Below are 17,735 nucleotides of genomic sequence, written 5' to 3'. Positions count from 1 at the left end.
GAGCGAATTTTCTGTATTAAAGACTTTAGAGTTCGCTGCATATCATGCGCAGCACCGCACCGCACGTCACATGTTCCGACACAATTTTATCAACCTACTTATCAATTTCTAAAACGGTACTTTTTGCATAGCGCCTTGCCTGTTCTACTGTGATTATTCTTAATTCTACTGGGTTGCGTTTCAAGGACGTCGAACACAATTTGTGGTCAGCTTCCTGGAGAAGCTGTTTTGCTGTTGCACATTTGGCATACGTATTATTTCAATGGTGTGTGAAAGAATGACATTACAGGCGCCATTGGCTGCGCCGGGTCGAGTCAAGTGGACAAAGACCGGCCGCCATTCCTTTGGCTTGCAGCGACTGGACTGGCATGTTCTGCACCAGGCAAGGAATTAGTATCCTTGTCACCAATTCTCAGACATGTCCGTTATATAAGCTCTGAACTAAACATACCAGCAAAAAGCTTTAGACCATGCGAGGTGCTCGAATTTTTAACCAATGGATTGCTTCCATTCCCAACAGACGCGAGCACCGCTTATAGTTTGTATGGGCCGCAACGATGGAGCGTCCGGCAGTAAGCGACGGAACAGCAATCGGAACCGCCGCAAGGAGGACTTCTCCGGTCCTGCTGCAGATGACGGCCTTTGGTTTGACGCCGAAGCCGACCCAGATGGAAACCTAACCTCCTCTGCCACCACCACCAGCAGCAATAGTAGCAGTAGGAGCGGACCTGCTGCTGCACGCCAATTTCAGCCGCAGCCATCCAGCTCCGGCTGGGAGCGCGCCGGCAGCCTCAGCGCGCGGCAGGGCGGTCGCCAAGGTCGTGGGCGCCAAGCCAAGGGGAGGGATGACGAGGAGGAAGAGGAGGAGGAGGATGTTAGGGGCTGGTGGGAGCGGCCTGAGGAGCGATCCCTCCAGGTGCTGGGGAGGGGGGAGGGGGAGGGGGAATTACATGGGATGCTGGTCATCATGCACGCACGAATGTGTATGTGACTGTTTGCGGCCGGGTCCCCTGGGAGGGGGAAGACGGGGGTTACGGGGGCGAGGGGGGGCGAGGGGGGGGAGAGGTGGAAGTTGCACTGGCGGCGGAGAGAGGGAGGAAGGGGTTTTTACTTTGGATTCGGACTTAAGGGAGTTCAAGAGGACGGAGGCTGTTGGAGGTGGAGGTGGAGGTTGACTAAAACCGGGTTACAGCGGGGACGTGTGGCGATGGTGGGTCCAGGCGTCTCGTGTGGGGTTTAGGGGGTTCTATCAGGCTGGGGTGGGCGGCGCGCCGGCTTTCAGGCGGTTTGTGCGAGCGTGTGTTTGCGTGTGTGTGTATGTACGGCGGGTTGGCAGTTCGCGGTGCTAAGTAACCTTGCTCCCCCGTTTGTGTTTCTTCTTTCCACGTTCTCCACACACACACATACACACACACACACACACACTCTTACCTCCCCTTCCTTGTCCTCCAAAACACTCCTTACCTGTTCGCGGCTTTGAACCTCTACGGCAACTTCATACATCAGTCGACACTTGGCTTCCTTCTTGACTTACCACCGGGTATTTCCCCCCCTCAACCCCTCCAGGCCTACGCGGCCCCCTCCCTGGAGCCCTGGCAAGAGGAGAGGTTGCTGAGGGCGTACGCGGCGGGGAGGAGGAAGGCACCGGTGAGGATGTATGTATGTATGTATGTGCGTGTGGGGGGGGCCCGCCCGGTAGGGTGTGGGTGCCTGCGGGTGGTGGTGGGGATTACTGGGGTGGTGGGTTACCTCTGCTTCTTGCAGATGGGGGGATGTGTCTGTTTGTCTGTCTGTCTAGCGCTCTGTTCTATCTCGTATGCAGTGGTGATGATGACGCTGAGATGAGAGTAATGGTATTGGTAGGATCATTTTGCAGCACTATGTGGCGTTAGCCCCGATCCTCCAAGCGTGTGTGTATGTATGTATGTATGTATGTATGTATGTACGTGCGTATGAGCCTGAAACAGAGGAGGTGAATCCGAAAAACTAAACCCATCCACCCACCCCACTCCGTTACGGGTCTCCTGCTTTTTGCATCATTATGGTTTCCTCTCCCCCCGCCCCCCTCTCACACCCCCCCCCTCACACACACACCCTCACACCCCCTCACACACACCCCCCTCACACCCCCTCACACCCCCCCCCTCACACCCCCTCACACACCCCCTCTCACATCCCGGCAGATTCAGGACCTGTCTCGCGAGCTGGGTGTGGACAGGTCCGTGGTCATTGGCTGGTTGAAGGAGTTCGCCCTCAAGCCCAGCAGGTAGGGTGGGGGGACAGAGGGGGGGGGACAGAGGGGGGGAGGGACAACAGCTTTTGTTTTCTCAGCTTCTCCCCCTAGGATCCCCCTATTGTACCCAAATTTCACCCACACCTCACTTTTTTATTTACCCGGTGATTCCGAGACCTCCCTCCCACTCCCCACCCCCCCGCCCCCAACCCTGTCTCCGTCGCTCAGTGAGCGGGAGGCCCTTCTGTCCGCTCTGAGGGGCTCCGAAACGGGAGGAAGAGAGGTGGGGGCAGCGGTACGACAACGAGAGGGCGCCAGCAGTAGCAGTAGCAGTAGCAGCAGGCACCAACAGGGGCAGGGAGCCGCGGCGGCAGCAGCAGCAGCAGCAGGAGGAGGCGGAGGAGGAGGCGGCCGGGAGGGAGAGGAAGCGGCGCCGTCTTCGGGTTTCATCCCGTACTACCGTAAGTGCTGGGAGAGAAAAAGGGGAGAGGGGAGAAGGAGAGGACTGGAGAGGTGGGGGCCGATGCGTGGCGTGTGTGTGTATGCGTGTGTGTGTCGGGTTGCGGTGATAACCCCTCTTCTTTTCCCGCACCCCCCCGGGGGACTGACCAACCCCGGCCCTCAATCCTCCGACCGGCCGTTCTCCTGTCCTCCTGCTCAATTATTAACCAAGAAGTAGGAGGAAATTGCACGTTTGCATGTGTACGGAAAGTACGGGATGTACGGGATGGGTACTCTACTGTTAACCCCGGGTTGGCCTCCCCCTTAACTCCCCCTCAACCCCCCGCCCTTCATCCCCAAAGTCCGGAAGCAGCAGCAGCAGCAGGGCGGTGACAAGCCAAGGAAGCTGAAGGGGGAGGTGCTGAGGACATTGGAGGCAATATACGACAGAACGCCCTTCCCGTCTGCGGATGTCGTACGGTAGGAAGGGGGATGAGGGGAAAGGCATGCCAGCTCACCTCGCGCACGTACATACACACACACACGTTCTCCCCGCTAACCCCACCGCGCTCTCCTCCTCCCTTTGGGTTGCTCCAGACGCGGCACGGCGCACTAGACCGGCTTTAGTCCATCTTGCATCGTCGTACAGTTACCCTCTCCGTCCGCTTCCTAGCCCCCCTCCTTCACGCCCTGTCAAACCCCGTCAACCCCTCCCTCCCCGCCGCCGCTCCCGCCGTCAGTGGTTTGTACGAGCTGCACCGGTTGCCCCGCGACGCCGCCACCGAGTGGTTCGCCGCGCGTAGGGCCCAGGACGGCATCAGCTCGTCCACTGAGAAGAGGTCCGGGCGTGTCAGTCTGCGGGAAAAGGACCGGGACCTGCAGGTGGGGGAAGGGGGGAGGGGGGGGAGGTGGGAGGAGGGGGGGACAAAGATGGGGGGAAAGAGGGGAGTAAACAAAAGGGAGGGGGGGAGGGGAGTTTGGTGCTGGTTGACAGGGCGGAGGTTTCCCGTGGGGGGGCGCCCGGACCTGTGTGTCTCGTGGATGTATGTAGTAAGGGGGCTCAAAGATGGCGGTGCACGTGTACGTGTACGACAACGGACAGCATGACTAAAGGAAGGCTGGCAGTAGTCCAATAGTAAAGTAAAGTTACGGCAGTTGGTCGGGACCGCGTGTTTGTGTGTTTCGTTACTTTCGTTGGGTTTCCCTTTCCCCCCCCCAAATGCCGTGGGGATCATTATGTGTATTAAAAAAAGAGGGCGCGTTTTTTGTGTGTTTCGTGATTTGTACCTCAGGGCGCGTTCACCGGTGGCGGAGAGGATGAGGGTGATGGTTCCATCCACACGCTGCGGGCTGGCGGCCCGATCTCTACCGCCGCCTCCTCGTCCCGCACCTCGTCCTCGAGCAGTGGCGGCAGTAGCAGTTTGCTGGCGGAGCTGGGCGGGTCAGGGCCGCCGCCGCCGCAGCAGCAGCCGGCGGATCCCACGGTGCGAGAGCGAGCGAGAGATGGGGGGGGAAGGGAAGGGGACTCGGGCTCGGGGGGAAGAGGGAGGGGCTGGGGGGAAAGAGGGAGGAGAGGGATTTACAGTATCGAAGGAAAGGATGGGGAAAAAGGGAGTGTGCCTTGCCCTGGCAGCAGCTTCACTCGTTGGTGGTTCGTTTTTCCCCTCCCCTCCCCCACCTCCGCCTCTTCACCTCCACTCCCTTCCCCCCCTCTCCCTCCCTCCCTCCCTCACTCCCTCACTCCCTGCCCCCCTGCCCCCCCACACACACATACATACACACACAGGTCGTCACCCTCAGCCGCCAGGAGATGGCCGCCCTCAGGTCCTCCCTGCCCAGTCCCACCAAACACAAGGGCCGGCAGCGGGCGGAGGAGTGGGGGATCAAGACGGGTGGGTGGCCGGGGGGGCGGCATGCGGGTTGTGTGTGTGTGTGTGTGTGTGTGTGTGTGTGTTTGGGGCTCTGTGTGGGCCCTCGGTGCCTTCACAGGCTGCGGGGAGCACCGTGTGGGGAGTGTGTATGCGCTTGCGCTTTCCACCCGCCTCCCGCATGCTTTAATGATGATGTAAATCGGGGGAGATTGGGAGTACACCGTACGGAAAGGTCGTACACATGGTGACGGTGGGAATCCTGGATTCCGGTGTTTTGCCTTCTCCTGAATCAAGTCCCGCTTTCCCCCCCCCCCCCACCGCCCTGTGGTTCCCCGGCTGCCCATTGCACATAATACATACATACATGCATACATACAGGTCCCGGCGCGGCCGCCACCCAGATCGGCAATGTACAGTACGTGGAGGAGGTTCCTGCCGTACCAGCCGCCGAGCGAGTACGGGCTTCTTGGCGGTATCGCGCCTCGACGAGCACGTCGAGCGGTGGAAGTGGTGGGGGTGGGGGTGGGGGCGGCGGTGGTGAGTGGTCGTCATCAGCAGGGGCAGCGGCTGTAGCGGGGTCCCGGCGGCTGCGACTGCGGGGTCGTACGGCTGCTGCTGCTGCGGTGGCGGCTACTGCTGTGGGAGGTGGAGCAGGAGGTGGAGCTGCTGGTCGGAATCCCGGTGGCGCTGGAGTGTCAAGAGGCAGCCGTGGTGGGGGTGGGGGTGCGGGGGAGGACGGGGAGGAGTGAGGGGAGATTGAGGTTGGAGTTGAGTGAGTGGTGGTGGTAGTGGTGGTGATGGCCATGGTAATAGTGATGGTGATCGTGGTTTTTTTGGTGGTGGTTATTGGCGACGTGATAAGACATGACGATATGACATGTGGGTTTCAATGCGGAGTGCTTTGAAGAGGTTGAGGGGGGGGAGAGACGGGAGAGGCGCGAGGAGGGTATTGTTGGTTCGTGGGGAGTAGCGTTTGAAGACTCCTCAGGCCACTAGGGGGGTGTTGAGGGGCCTTGTGGCGGCGGAAGGAGTCCAGCTCCTGGAGTCTTAAGGGGGGGGAAAAGGGTTAGGTGTGTGTGTGTGTGTGTGTGTTTTGGGGAGGGGAGAGAGGTGTATACAGCCCCAAGGCCCCTGCGGCGGCGGCGGTCCTGCCTTTCTTCTGTCCATGCCTGTCTCGCCAGCAGACAATCCCTGATATTCCTGATATCTAAGCGCCCCGGTTCCTATTGCGTGGGGTCCCTCTCCCCCCCCACCCACACAACCCCACCTCCACCTCCACACACACACGTACACACACGTACACACACACACACACACACATATACACACACAGAGGAGGTGTTCGTCAAGCTGGAGGCGCTTCGGTGCTCGGTGTCTTGTTGGCACCCATCACGTGGTTTCATCCATCACATCAACTCGTTGTTTTTTGACCTATCCTGTATTATGTTTGTATGTATGTATGTCCTTTTGTCGGCATATATCACTAGCCTGACAGGGCCTGCACAGGGGGCTTCCGCCGCTGCGTCCGGCCCCACTTTCTCCATTTGGTCGCTCACCTCGGCCCCTGGCTGCCAAAGGGGGGGAGGGGGGGGGGAGGGGACCAGGGGGTCGAGGAGCAAGCTCGCCATTGCCGCCCTTGCCGGCGGCATTGTCCGCATGCTGTGGATGCTGATGTAGATGCTGATGCAGGACTGTGGCACAGTCATGGCCATATAGTTTAGACACCCACGCACCCGGTAATGTATGTAGGGGGGTGGGCCCAAGGCCCAGTCCCGCCAACAAGGTCACCGCACCGGGGCCCCATCGCCCATGTAAAGCAAATCGATAGCCGGATAGACATCCGGAACGGTTTCGGAGCCGCCTAGCACCCCTAGCTTGTGCGGGGTGCGTCCTGAGCGGGGAGTCACCGCGGGGGGCTTCAACAGATATCCGTCAGAAAGGGAATAACATTCTTCTCCGAAAGGGAAAATCCCCGCGGGATGGAGGATGGAGTATGCATTCCCTTCCTCTGCAAGCACCTTTTAGTTTCACTGTGCTAAGTAACACGCTTGTCATGTTTGCTGCTATCCCAGCGACGGAAAGCAGAGCGACGGATGGATTTTTAATACGCAAAGCTGCTGCTGAGCCTTCCCTTCTGAGTTGAAGCCACTCGACCTGTGTCTGGGTGCGGCGGTCTGAATTGAGACTTTGGAGGTTGCAGAGCGACCTGGTGGCAAGGGGGAACCATTATTCCAACACCCTGTTCATAGTTTGATGCAAATACCCAAGAAAGGTACTTCACGGCATATATCCAGGCGCTTCTCTCCCCCTTCGAGGAAATGGCCTCGATCGATCGATTAATCCGCCAGGAGCCGCAGCGAAGTATGTCCAAGCAATGAACAGCGGCAAAACCAGGTGTAGGACCTAGGGACCTAGGGAAGGTGTTGATACGAGGACTTTATATATTTTTTCTATATCTTGCTGTGAAAGGCGCACGTGCGCGAGAGCGAGGTGCATAGGATGTGTACATTGCTGCTACCAGTTGAGGGACCGTAAATAACGCAGTCAGACACGCGATCACAAGAGGCCCTCACACGAGTTGAGCCTCCACGATAAACAGACAAATCTACAAACAAGGGTAAGTTAATCACTCACTAGCTCTCACATTTGAAAATACTTCGAACAAGAAAGGATCGATACGCAAGTACGACACCTCAACATGCGCAAAAGAGCCTTTCATCCCACTTCGCCAACTGAACAACTTACTAAGGGAATGTACGACCCGGTAGTCCAATAGGTTTCCCCTTTCGGAATCGACGCGACTATTACACCAAAACTAACTACGCATGGACACGTTCACAGAGATGTCAACTAAAGGAAAGATGGTAACTTGGACGTGATACTAAAGTGGTGTTGACAAGCCAAGAGGCAAGAAGGCTTCTGATATGGCAGCAGTGGAAAATTTAGAGGTCTGCTGAACGATTGGAAACTGCAGGAACGGGAGTTCAACGCTTTAACCTCGGAAGACAACATAATGATCAATTTACAGAAACGCATCTGCAAGGAACTTGAGCGATCAATGAAGTAATGTCACCCACAAGAATCGCGGCTGCCTGTCTGTGCTGCCTGTTCTTTTATTTTATTGTGTGCGGGGTCTTGCTCTGGGTGCATCAGATGGTGGGTTGAGGGCGGATCGGGTATGTCTCTTGTGTCTCGTTGCTGCGGACGAAAATAAATACACCAAGTATTTAAGGAGTGCCCTGCCTTCGACGCTGTTCGACACGACCTACAGCACTTACAGCTGGGATCATGTCGGCTATCTCCACGTTGGGTCACCAGGGTTTGCTTGCCGAAGCGACTCATGCGCTGCGTCGCTTGCAAAAAATTGACATCATTATATAATATGATGTCACCTGCGTACCGTCCGTAGATGTTTATCTTCACCATCGTAAATCTGTTTAGCATTTTGTGTTGTAAACGTTTTTCCACGTGTGGTCCCAATTGGATACATTTGCTGACGATTTTTAAGTTCCCATGGGGCTCCGTTGATGTTTAAGCTGGCTGGAACCAGCCAATTTCGAATTGCCTATTTTGCCGCCTTTTTGTACGTTAAAGCTGTGGCTCCGACCTCTTGGTCCGACGGCGGGCGGGGCGCTGTCAGGCCGCCTCAGGCGGAAGTCCATACTTGCAGAAGTATAATGGGCGGGGGTCGTAGCAAAGGCTACGACTGGGACACAGGTCTCTGGCTCGTGAAGCCCATCAACGATTGGAAGCATATGGGTCAACGGTCCGCCATTCCGGGTTCGGCCGTGCCATTTCGGAACTGGCTGTACGAGCCTTAGGACGTGTTCACATGTGGGCGAATCAGGGTTGATTCATGCGAATTGGACTCTGAATTGGACCTGATTGGACCCGAATCGGAATTGGGGTCCGGGGGGGCCTCTTCGGGTATGATTCGACGTGATTCACAGTTTTCTTTCTCAAAACAAAGTTGTTTAACAAACTGTTTCTCATAATTACCATTACAATACTATAGGAACATTTTCCAATTGTTAATTCACGCAAAGCGCACCGAGCATTTTTCACGAACTCCTGCAGCTATGTATGTACAAGCCTGGTGATAATTTTCGCCATAGAAACGATACTTATACTGTTCTGTTCCTAGATAATGCTGGCTTGCCTTGGGTGATGGGGCGTAGCCGCGGAGCTTCAGCTGGGCGTGGTGGCACCTCGCGCGGTGGCCGCAACGTATGTGAACACAATTCAGCCGCCCCGAATCGGACTCCCAATCAGACTCTCAATTGGACTACATGTGAACACACCCTTAAAAAGCTTGTAACAATCTCATCACATCGTCGCCCGGAGATTCGACACTGCTTATGAATATCATCGCAACGTGGAATATGTCAAAGCAAGGCGCATAGAGCTGCCGACAAGTGTGAATGGCATTGCTGTCATCATCACAATCATCATCAGTAGTACATGATCTAATGGGAAACGGAAATTCCGCATCATAAAAGCAACCAGGCAAGAATATCAAGACACAAAACTGAGTATGTTTTATGCACAGCAAGGAATCGAGCGATTTGGCAGCTGCGCTTGAACGCCAGTCGATCGGCCAAACATGCCCCTCCGCGTTGTAACGGCACTCAAGGTACATATTGTTGCGGGGATGGGTCACTTTCTGCCAGCTTCGTGCATTGCAGCAGGCTTTGGTTGCGCTGGCTGGTGCCCCATCGGTTGCGTCCACGTTGCCTTATTAAGCGCCGCCACCGCAACACCGTCCGGAGAGGAGGGGCGAGGCAAATACGCGGTGGCGCCACACATACAACTCTGGTCTGCAGCATTTTTGGAGAAATCCTTTCTTTCTGGCCTCCTCTCCTAACTACTTTTCGAATAATATCCAGAACAATCTTCGCCGCCCACCATATCCGCCTCTTAACCACCGTACTCTGTACAAGTTCCTAAGTAAAGTGGCCATAAGATTCTTATAGTTTAACTTTCCAAATTCACTCATGCAAATACCAGTGCATTAGCTGTAAAGCAAGTTACGCAAAAATGCGGTGCGGCCAAGTCGAGATGTCTTCTCGCGGCACCTACTGGCTCATGGCCGCTTCCTTGCTACTTTTCTGTCTCCTATCTTTAGGTGAGGAGTTCTGTCGCATTATATAACCTGCAATTTGCATAACAGCAAGGCGTGGAGAAACCTTTGTTGTCTCGGACGCGCGATGCCCCGCAGCTCAGAGCAGTTAGCGAAAGATGCGTTCCTCATACTATTTTAGGAATCAAAAAGATATACGCCGCGCGGCGGTGACAAGGCTGACCAGAATTCGCGCGCTAGCTGCTGCTGCGACGAACTTGCACAGCTCCCTGTAATTCATAATCCCGATTTATGGTCACTTCGGCTCCATGAGCAAGCAACCACAAGTAACCTTTTTCTATTCTACCTGCCCGCAGCTTCTGCAGTCTCAGCGGAGGCACTTGAGGAAACAGCCGGTACCGTTGGCCTGTCCGCAGCATCACACACAGCAGCAACCGCCAACCGCCGGGCACTCCTGGGAGTTACCTCTCCACCGCGCAAATCGCCCTCGCCCCCGCGCTCTCCACCGCCGCCCCGTCCACCGCCGCCAGTTCGCCCACCCCCGCCGCCGCCCCGTTCGCCGAGCCCACCTCCAAAGTCCAAGCCAACCCCCAAGTCTCCCCCCCCAAAGCAGGCCCCGCCACCCCCGTCACCTCCGGTCTTCAGCTTTGAAGTATTCATGTACTTCAGCTTCAGTAATTCTGGCCCGCTGACTCCGAAACCTAACCGTCAGTTCGGCCGTGATGTCAACTGCAGCAAGCTTGCGGGTACCATTTCCACCAAGCTGGCAGATTTTGCAACAAAAGCCGAGCTGAGTTTTACGGCCCCCCTCCAAGTTACTCGTTGCAACGGCACCACATTTTCTATGACTGGCTCCGTTTTGTATAATGAATCTGCATGCGCGGCAATGGATCGCCAAATTGATTTTTCTGTGCCATATAGGTGGATGAACGAGGCAATGTACGAGAACAAGAACTGCAAGGCATATCCTTACATCGAAGTGGCCGTGATAATTCAATCGATTGGCACTGTGGGAGAAACGAAAGATGTGCCCTGCGTGTCCCGGTTCTTTGGATTTGTATTTTGCGCAGATAGGCTGCAACCAAGCCTCCCACCGCCCAGCTTCCCTCCTGTTTAGCAGCGTTGATGGTTGATGGATGCGATTATTATATTAGGTGTATGTATGTATGTATGTATGTATGTATGTATGTATGTATGTATGTATGTATGTATGTATGTATGTATGTATGTATGTATGTATGTATGTATGTATGTATGTATGTATGTATGTATGTATGTATGTATGCATGTATGTATGTATGATGTGTGGTACAGGGGAGCACATCTTCACCCACGGCCGCTAACCCGGCAATCCCTGCCTTCCCCGGTATCACCCTAGTCAACTGCAGACTGCTGTTCACCTCCGTTCATCAGCTTGCAAATCAGCACTAGACCACCGTCTGTAGACAAGGGGCACTGTACCTTCCACTATCGGAAGAGTGTTCGATACAGATAGGTTTCGTTTCTGGGACCTCCCGGGGGCATTTTGTGTGCTCTACCAATAGTGCCTAACTTCGACATCTGCATGTATGTATGTACGTATGTATATATGTATGTGTGTGTATATCATCATGGAGGGGAGGGAGGTTCCGGCGTTGATGAGACACGACGTGATGACGTATGACATGGTGCGGAATGTTTCGTATTTGGGGGAACTCGAAATGTAGTTTGAATGGGAAACAATCCGGATTTTTTAAAATTACTAATTACCGGTGATAATGATGATGACGGTAGTGATGTAAATCATTACGGTAGTTTATACATGTATATACATATATATGCATATATATGTATATGTATATATATGAGCAGGGGCTGCTTTTGGCAAATGCCTATTACTTCTTGTAAATGTTGGCTAATTAAATGGCATAAAAATCATGAAGTAAAGGATCTGCTAACTTCTACAGAGAAAAACAGTATATACATATATATGTATATATGTATATATATCCGCGCCGTTCCACTGTCGAACGAAGGGTGACGTCTTGGTACCGTAAAGGGGTGAGCTTCCAAGGGGTATTCTGTACGGCGGTGTGCTGAGGTAGATTTGAGCCACATACGACATAACAGCTACCAGCTGTCGATCGACACCTCTGCTGTGTGAGTGTGCCGTGTTTATATCTGTATGTATGTATGTATGTATGTATGTATGTATGTATGTATGTATGTATGTATGAGGCAAAATAGGAAAACAAATTCAGGCACACAGGCCAAGAAAGGAGACATGGAAGTAAACACACCCCGAGATGTGCGTCTGTATCCATGTCGGTGGCTGGGGGAGCTGTTGGCCGGCGGCGGGGAGAGTGGACGGCAGGAGAGAAAGAGAAGAAACGAGTTTCGGGTATAGCAACCACGACAATTCTCCGAAACCAGTTACGACAATTTCCAAAATTCCACTGAAGAGATGACGGTTCTCCTCCTTCCGTCCCTTACCTACCTTGCATCCTCTGTAATAAATCGTTATCATGGCCATTCATTTCCTTTCGGAAATGCGCAACAGCACCGTACGAACGAAACCCTTCAAATAGGCATACAGACGGAAACACAGACGTACATACGCAGGGGCAGCAGATGGACATACAGACGGCCGTACACACACACAGTAACACCTATTACAGCTACACAGAGTGCACTACCACGCCACTACTGGCTCTACACGGGCACCTGCACGTGATCCCATATTTGGCTTCACGCCACCACCGAGAATACGACACCGTCACGGGTGTATTCGATCAGCAGCATCTCTCCCCCTCTTTGGCCGTCAAGAGCCCCCCCCCCTGAGGTATGGAGGCTGAATCGTCGGTTCTTCCCGTGACCCCCCCCCCTCCCCACGTCCTCCCTTCATCTCCTTCACTTCACGTGACCTCATGTCACATCACAACAAACATTCCTGATCTGTAGTCACCGCGTGCCCCCCACCTGCCTCCCCAGCTCTCCCCAGCTCTCCCCAGCTCTCTCGCCGGGTCCGACTGGCGCCCCTCAGCCCCTCAGCCCCTCGGAGACACCTTAACACCACAACAGCGGCCAATCAGTCTAAGGGGCCGTCCTCCTCTAAGGGGCCGTCCCCCTCTAAGGGGCTTCCCACATCGCCAACAGGGAGCGGTCCCTCAACACCGCACCCCCGCCATCACTGAAACCCATCGGCGAACCTCGGACGCAGTAGCCGCCGCAGCAGACAAGGACGGCGGATGGACAGACAGACAGACGGACAGACAGACGGAGAGACAGACGCATATGGAAGGCCAGGAGGGGGAGAGGGAGAAGGATGTGTTTCGCTCCCTCCCTAGCCCCCCCTCCCTCGCACACACACACACTGATCGAGCATTCCCGTTTACAAACCAAGTCCAGGTCTTCGTCACGTATGTATACATGTATGTATGTATGTATGTATCAAGTGTATGAGCGTATGTATGGTACGTCAATTAGCGCTACCTAGATGACTGCTTGGGCGATTGTCGTTGTTGCTGTTGTTGCTCGCGGATGTGCTCGCCCGATACGACAAGCAGCCAGGCAAGTACGGCGTCGTACGCCGCAAAAGTGATCGCTGCGGAGGGCGCAGCCTGGGGGCCAGCCGGGGGGAAGGCGGGGGGGGGGCGAGAGAAGGTGTATGTACGGAAACGAGCCAGGTAATGAAGAAATATACTCACTAACGGGCACAGAGCTTTGGAGGTACGCATAATGGAGTACGGCAGTACGGTAAGGTGTTTAAAGTTCGGTTCTGATCGTGTCCACCCTTCGCATCTCCGGTATCCTCGCCCTCAACCCCCTCCCCCCTTTCCAACCCCCTCCCCCCTTTCCAACCCCCTCCCCCCTTTCCAACCCCCTCCCCCCTTTCCAACCCCCTCCCCCCTTTCCAACCCCCTCCCCCCTTTCCAACCCCCTCCCCCCCCCTCCCCCCCCGTTCCCCCCTTCCCGCCATCCCGGGAGGGTGTTGGGAGCACACACCTTGACAATGGAGGGCACGCTGCCCTTCCAAAGCCCCATGAGCCCCTCCGTACGGTAAATGTACGACAGGCTCTGAGCCAGGGTCCGCATAGCGAAGCCTGCATCCACACGTGCGCCGTACCTGCGGCCGAACCCCGGGGGGAGAGGGGGACAGCCGGGGAATTAGGGAGGTGTATGCGTGTGTGTGTGGGGGGGGGGGACGGGGGTGAAGTTGAGGGGGTTGTGTAATAAGTGCGGCAAAGTGCGGATGGAAGAGGGGCCGAGTTTATGACGCTCCGAAACCACATTCATTAGGATAATGGATTTGTCGTATTCGCGTGTAAGGCAATTATGCAGCTGGACCTTACATACATACCTTACATACATACATACATACATACGCACACATCGCCCCACCTGAGCGACCTCCGCAACCCTGCCACCTGGTACCTCTTCTTGGCCACATCCAGAGGGTGGGTAGCCAGCTTGGCGAACAGACCCGCCAGCAGCCCGCACGCGAACGCCTGGACGCGACTGGACTGAACACCAAACAGCATGACAGGGGCGGGGGGGGCGGGGGGGAGGCCCGCGGAAGAGGGGGTGGGGGCCTCTCCTGCTCCTGCTGCTGTTGATGACGATGACGATGATGTTGATGTTGGTGTTGGTGTTGATGATGTTAATGGTAGTGCTGATGACGACGACGCGCTTCTCCCCCCATGAGCCCCCCTTACTGCCGTACTTCCCGTCGCTGCTGTGTCGACGTCAGCACCGTACGACCCGTCGGGAGGTGCCGTACTACTAGCTGCCTGATGGGTTTTAGGACTGCTGTCTGGCTGGCGGTGCACGTGGCGGGAAGTGGGTTGTCGGGGGGTTGGGGAAGAGGGGGGGGTGGGGGGGGTGGGGGAGTTGAAGGGGGGGGTGGCGGCGGCGGCGGCTGCCGCCGCCGCCTCCGCAACGTCGCGCTGGTAGCGAATCCGCGCCTCGTCGACCAGCGCATTGAGTGCGTCGTACAGTCCGAACTGGAGGGCTGCGTACGGCATGATCTCGATTAGCGTCACTCCCAGGCCGCTGTACAGACCCACGGGTCCACGCTGTGATACGATACCGCGAGCCGCATCCCACATGTTGCGGTACACCTGTACGATAGGCAGTTAAATCAGTGGGTTAGGTAGTTACTAGTTCGTTAGGTTAGTAGTAAGGTACACAGCTGTTCTTTATAGGTAGATATGTTGTTAATTAGGTTGGTGGTTACCCTTTTATCTTCCCCCCAAAACCCCCAAAACCCCTCCCCCCCCTCCCCCCAATCCCCCTCCCCCCAACCCTGGACTCACCTTGGGTTCCCCCTGAGCTGCCAGAGTGGTGCGCAGCAGGTCGAAGGGGTAGGAGGCCACCGTGGCTGCCGCCCCCGCCAGGGCGCCGCTGGCCAGGGAGATCAGGGGGCTCGACCCGGGGTTCGCTGCGTGCCGTACATACACATACACACACGCATGCACGTGCAGGGCCGTATAGGTGGGAACAGCAATAAGGTGGGGGAGGAGAACGCGGGGGGGGGGGGAGGAGTAGAGGACAAAGGGGATCAGCGGGTGTACGGCAGGAGAGGAAAGGAAGTCCTGGGGAAAGGGAAGAAAAATACGTAATGTAGTTTCTTAGTTTTCGTACATGTACGACACGTTGCTGTGTGTGTGTGTGTGTGGAGCGGAGTGAGGGGCAACAGGCAACAGCGTTGGCGATTACCGGCAGGGACATGGATTGGTCGGCCGGAAATGGCCCCCGGATGACGGGCGGGGAGGGGATAGGGCTCTTTGCAACACAGATGCCGACCCCGGCTACTTCCCGCGGCCGGGAGGGGGAGCTGTCTGCCTTCCATCCCAGCCAGACAACCGAAACAATACATACCTGTCAGGCCGTACGCCGCTGCCGCCTGCCGTACTTGCTGCAACGCCACGAATTGCACGGCAGTGTACGGCACTGTGAGCAGAAGCCCGGGCACCGTGCCGCGCCACAGACCCTGCGTGCCGGGAGCGAATTGTTCGACTCGTATGCCGTACTGTTCAGCGCGCAGGCAGTGCGAGAGAGTTATGAGGAGGGTTGGGGAGGCAGTACGACAAGTTGCGTTGGTCAAACACACACGCTTTTGGCCACCACCAACTCCCCTTCAGCACACACACGCCTGTATGCTGATAACAGGTGGTGACGCATCAAACAACAAACATGAAATAAGGTTGCAACAGCACTTCACCTCAACTCTTGCGGCAGTCCGTCTGAGCAATACCCACCGGTACGCCTTCCTCCCGGACAATGGTGGTCAATGCCTGGCGGAATCCCGTGTACTTGGACCGGAGCCCCGCCTGGGCCTGGGCGGAAGCTCCCATAATGGGTTCCAATTGAACCTGGAAGCGAATTTTGATGACGTCCAGCGGTCCGGTGATCACGCGCGCGATGCATCCCGCAATGGCGCCCGCCGTGGCATCGATGATCATCCGGTGCTTCCCCTTCTCCTTACTGTCATCACCACTAGAGACGTGCACCATGGTAGGTGGCTTGTGTCAACGAAGGAGTTGCGAGGCAGTACGCCGTTGTTGTGGGTGAGGTTCGGCGCCTGCCGACTTCCGAAACGCTCGAGTACCAAACGGGCGGCTATTGAGTCAGTCAGGCAGCCGCAACTGGTTCGCAGCGGGCTAATGGGTAGAAATTTTGTTTAGGAGATTACTGATAATATTTGCGTGTCTGCAGGAATAGAGGGTACACCAGCCTGCGCCGGCGTGCAAGTGAACCAGAGCGACGAAGGTTCAGGGCAACGCCTAGAGTTTCCGTTAAGTTTGTGTATCATGGCAACGACAGCCTGCCTATGTTGGTGCAGGAAGATGCATATTGTTGTGGTTGTGAATGCGTCAGAGCCGTAATAACCACCTTGCAACGAACTATTCCCCGGAGCATGAACCGTATAGGCGAAGTGATAATCCGAAGTGTTTGACTCTTCGTTGTTACGTCGTTCTTCGCTGGATCTTAGGAACCGGATTATGATAATCACAAATAAGGTCCCAGGGCGGCCGCAACACTGTAATCCCTCCCTTGCTCACTTGTTACAAACTCAGGGCCATCGGAAACGACTTGTTGTGAGGATTGCCTAATGCTTTATAAGGTCATTTAACGATACGACAAATTCGCATTTCATTTCCACTAGTGGCTCTGCGGCAAACCCTCCATAACAGCGCGGACAGCCATTTCGGTTCGACGGGTTGGAGCAACAGTGGCCATGTTTAGCATGCTCGGCCGGACCGGAGTCGCAGGTGTGGAGCAGGTCTAAATTCGGAGCCGGCTTGCAAGGTTGCTTGCACCGCAGAGTAGTTATTTGCTCCTCTATAGTATCTGCAAGGAAAACTGCTTTTTAGTACGTTTACTGGCATTTACTTCAGGTGCTGGCAGTTTACTGACAGCCCAAGTAGCATATCCCCAAGTGGATAGCATGTCCCGACCAGCACAAACTGGTCTTTTAACAGATTGCATCTCGAAGGCATGTCTTTTACGACACACGAACGGAGAAAGCTAAACGGCGATGTGTTGCTTCCAACCATGCACCTTGAACCCACCATCACTATAACCGCACTACCCCTCACCTGCCAAATCAAGAATCCCTCCCAAGAACCTTTTCCCACTCATCCTTCTTTCCCACTTTGTCCCAATCTCCCCGCTCACCCACACGCCATCACCCGCAGGCGGCCTGCCCACAACGGCGCCCTCCACCACGGCCACCACCGCTGCTGCTGTTTGCCCGCCGGCGATGACGTCATTAGCGCCGCCGCTGCCGTACAGCGTGCGGTCCGGAGCCCTCCTTCCACCCTCCCCAACCTCCCCTTGGTGGAGCCTCCCTCCCGGGCGCCGTCCGTGTACGGCAGCTGCTGCCATCAGGGGCGTGAACAGCTGTAGCAGCAGCGGCAGCAGCAGTTATGCGGCCTTCGGTAGCAGTAGCAGCTCCATCGCCGGCATGAGCGGGAGCTGTAGTAAAAGCAGCAGCAGCAGCAGCAGCAGCGGCACCCCCTGGGCTCAACAGAGAGCCCTCAACTGCCAGCTGGCGTCAACGGCTGTAGCACTTGCCGGTTATGCCTCCGCCACCCGGCGAGGGGGCCGAGGTGCAGGAGGAGCGGCA

At 55.8% G+C, this 17,735-nt stretch overlaps 2 protein-coding genes across 2 annotated transcripts; one reads left to right on the top strand and one right to left on the bottom strand.

The window, feature by feature from the left end:
• Positions 1–496: 496 nt before the first annotated feature.
• Positions 497–4,580, top strand: VOLCADRAFT_127440 (homeodomain protein; the record flags this gene model as incomplete). The annotated part of the gene is made up of 8 exons (XM_002958835.1): positions 497–916; positions 1,567–1,647; positions 2,184–2,266; positions 2,462–2,694; positions 3,037–3,154; positions 3,415–3,556; positions 4,095–4,160; positions 4,461–4,580. Coding segments are annotated over 8 exons (1,263 nt in total), but the record flags the coding sequence as incomplete, so codon positions are not given.
• An 8,512-nt stretch (positions 4,581–13,092) lies between these two features.
• On the bottom strand, positions 13,093–16,119 carry VOLCADRAFT_127437 (mitochondrial substrate carrier; the record flags this gene model as incomplete). Its single annotated transcript, XM_002958820.1, has 7 exons — positions 13,093–13,224; positions 13,610–13,730; positions 14,006–14,127; positions 14,545–14,724; positions 14,920–15,044; positions 15,476–15,596; positions 15,865–16,119. The coding sequence occupies 7 exons, from the start codon at positions 16,117–16,119 to the stop codon at positions 13,093–13,095; spliced, it is 1,056 nt and encodes a 351-aa protein (XP_002958866.1).
• Between the last annotated feature and the right edge of the window lie 1,616 nt (positions 16,120–17,735).

Source organism: Volvox carteri (assembly GCF_000143455.1).
Source record: "Volvox carteri f. nagariensis unplaced genomic scaffold VOLCAscaffold_108, whole genome shotgun sequence".
NCBI lineage: Eukaryota > Viridiplantae > Chlorophyta > Chlorophyceae > Chlamydomonadales > Volvocaceae > Volvox > Volvox carteri.
The sequence above is the reverse complement of the archived record's forward strand: the minus strand, read 5'-3'. Positions and strand labels throughout refer to the sequence as shown.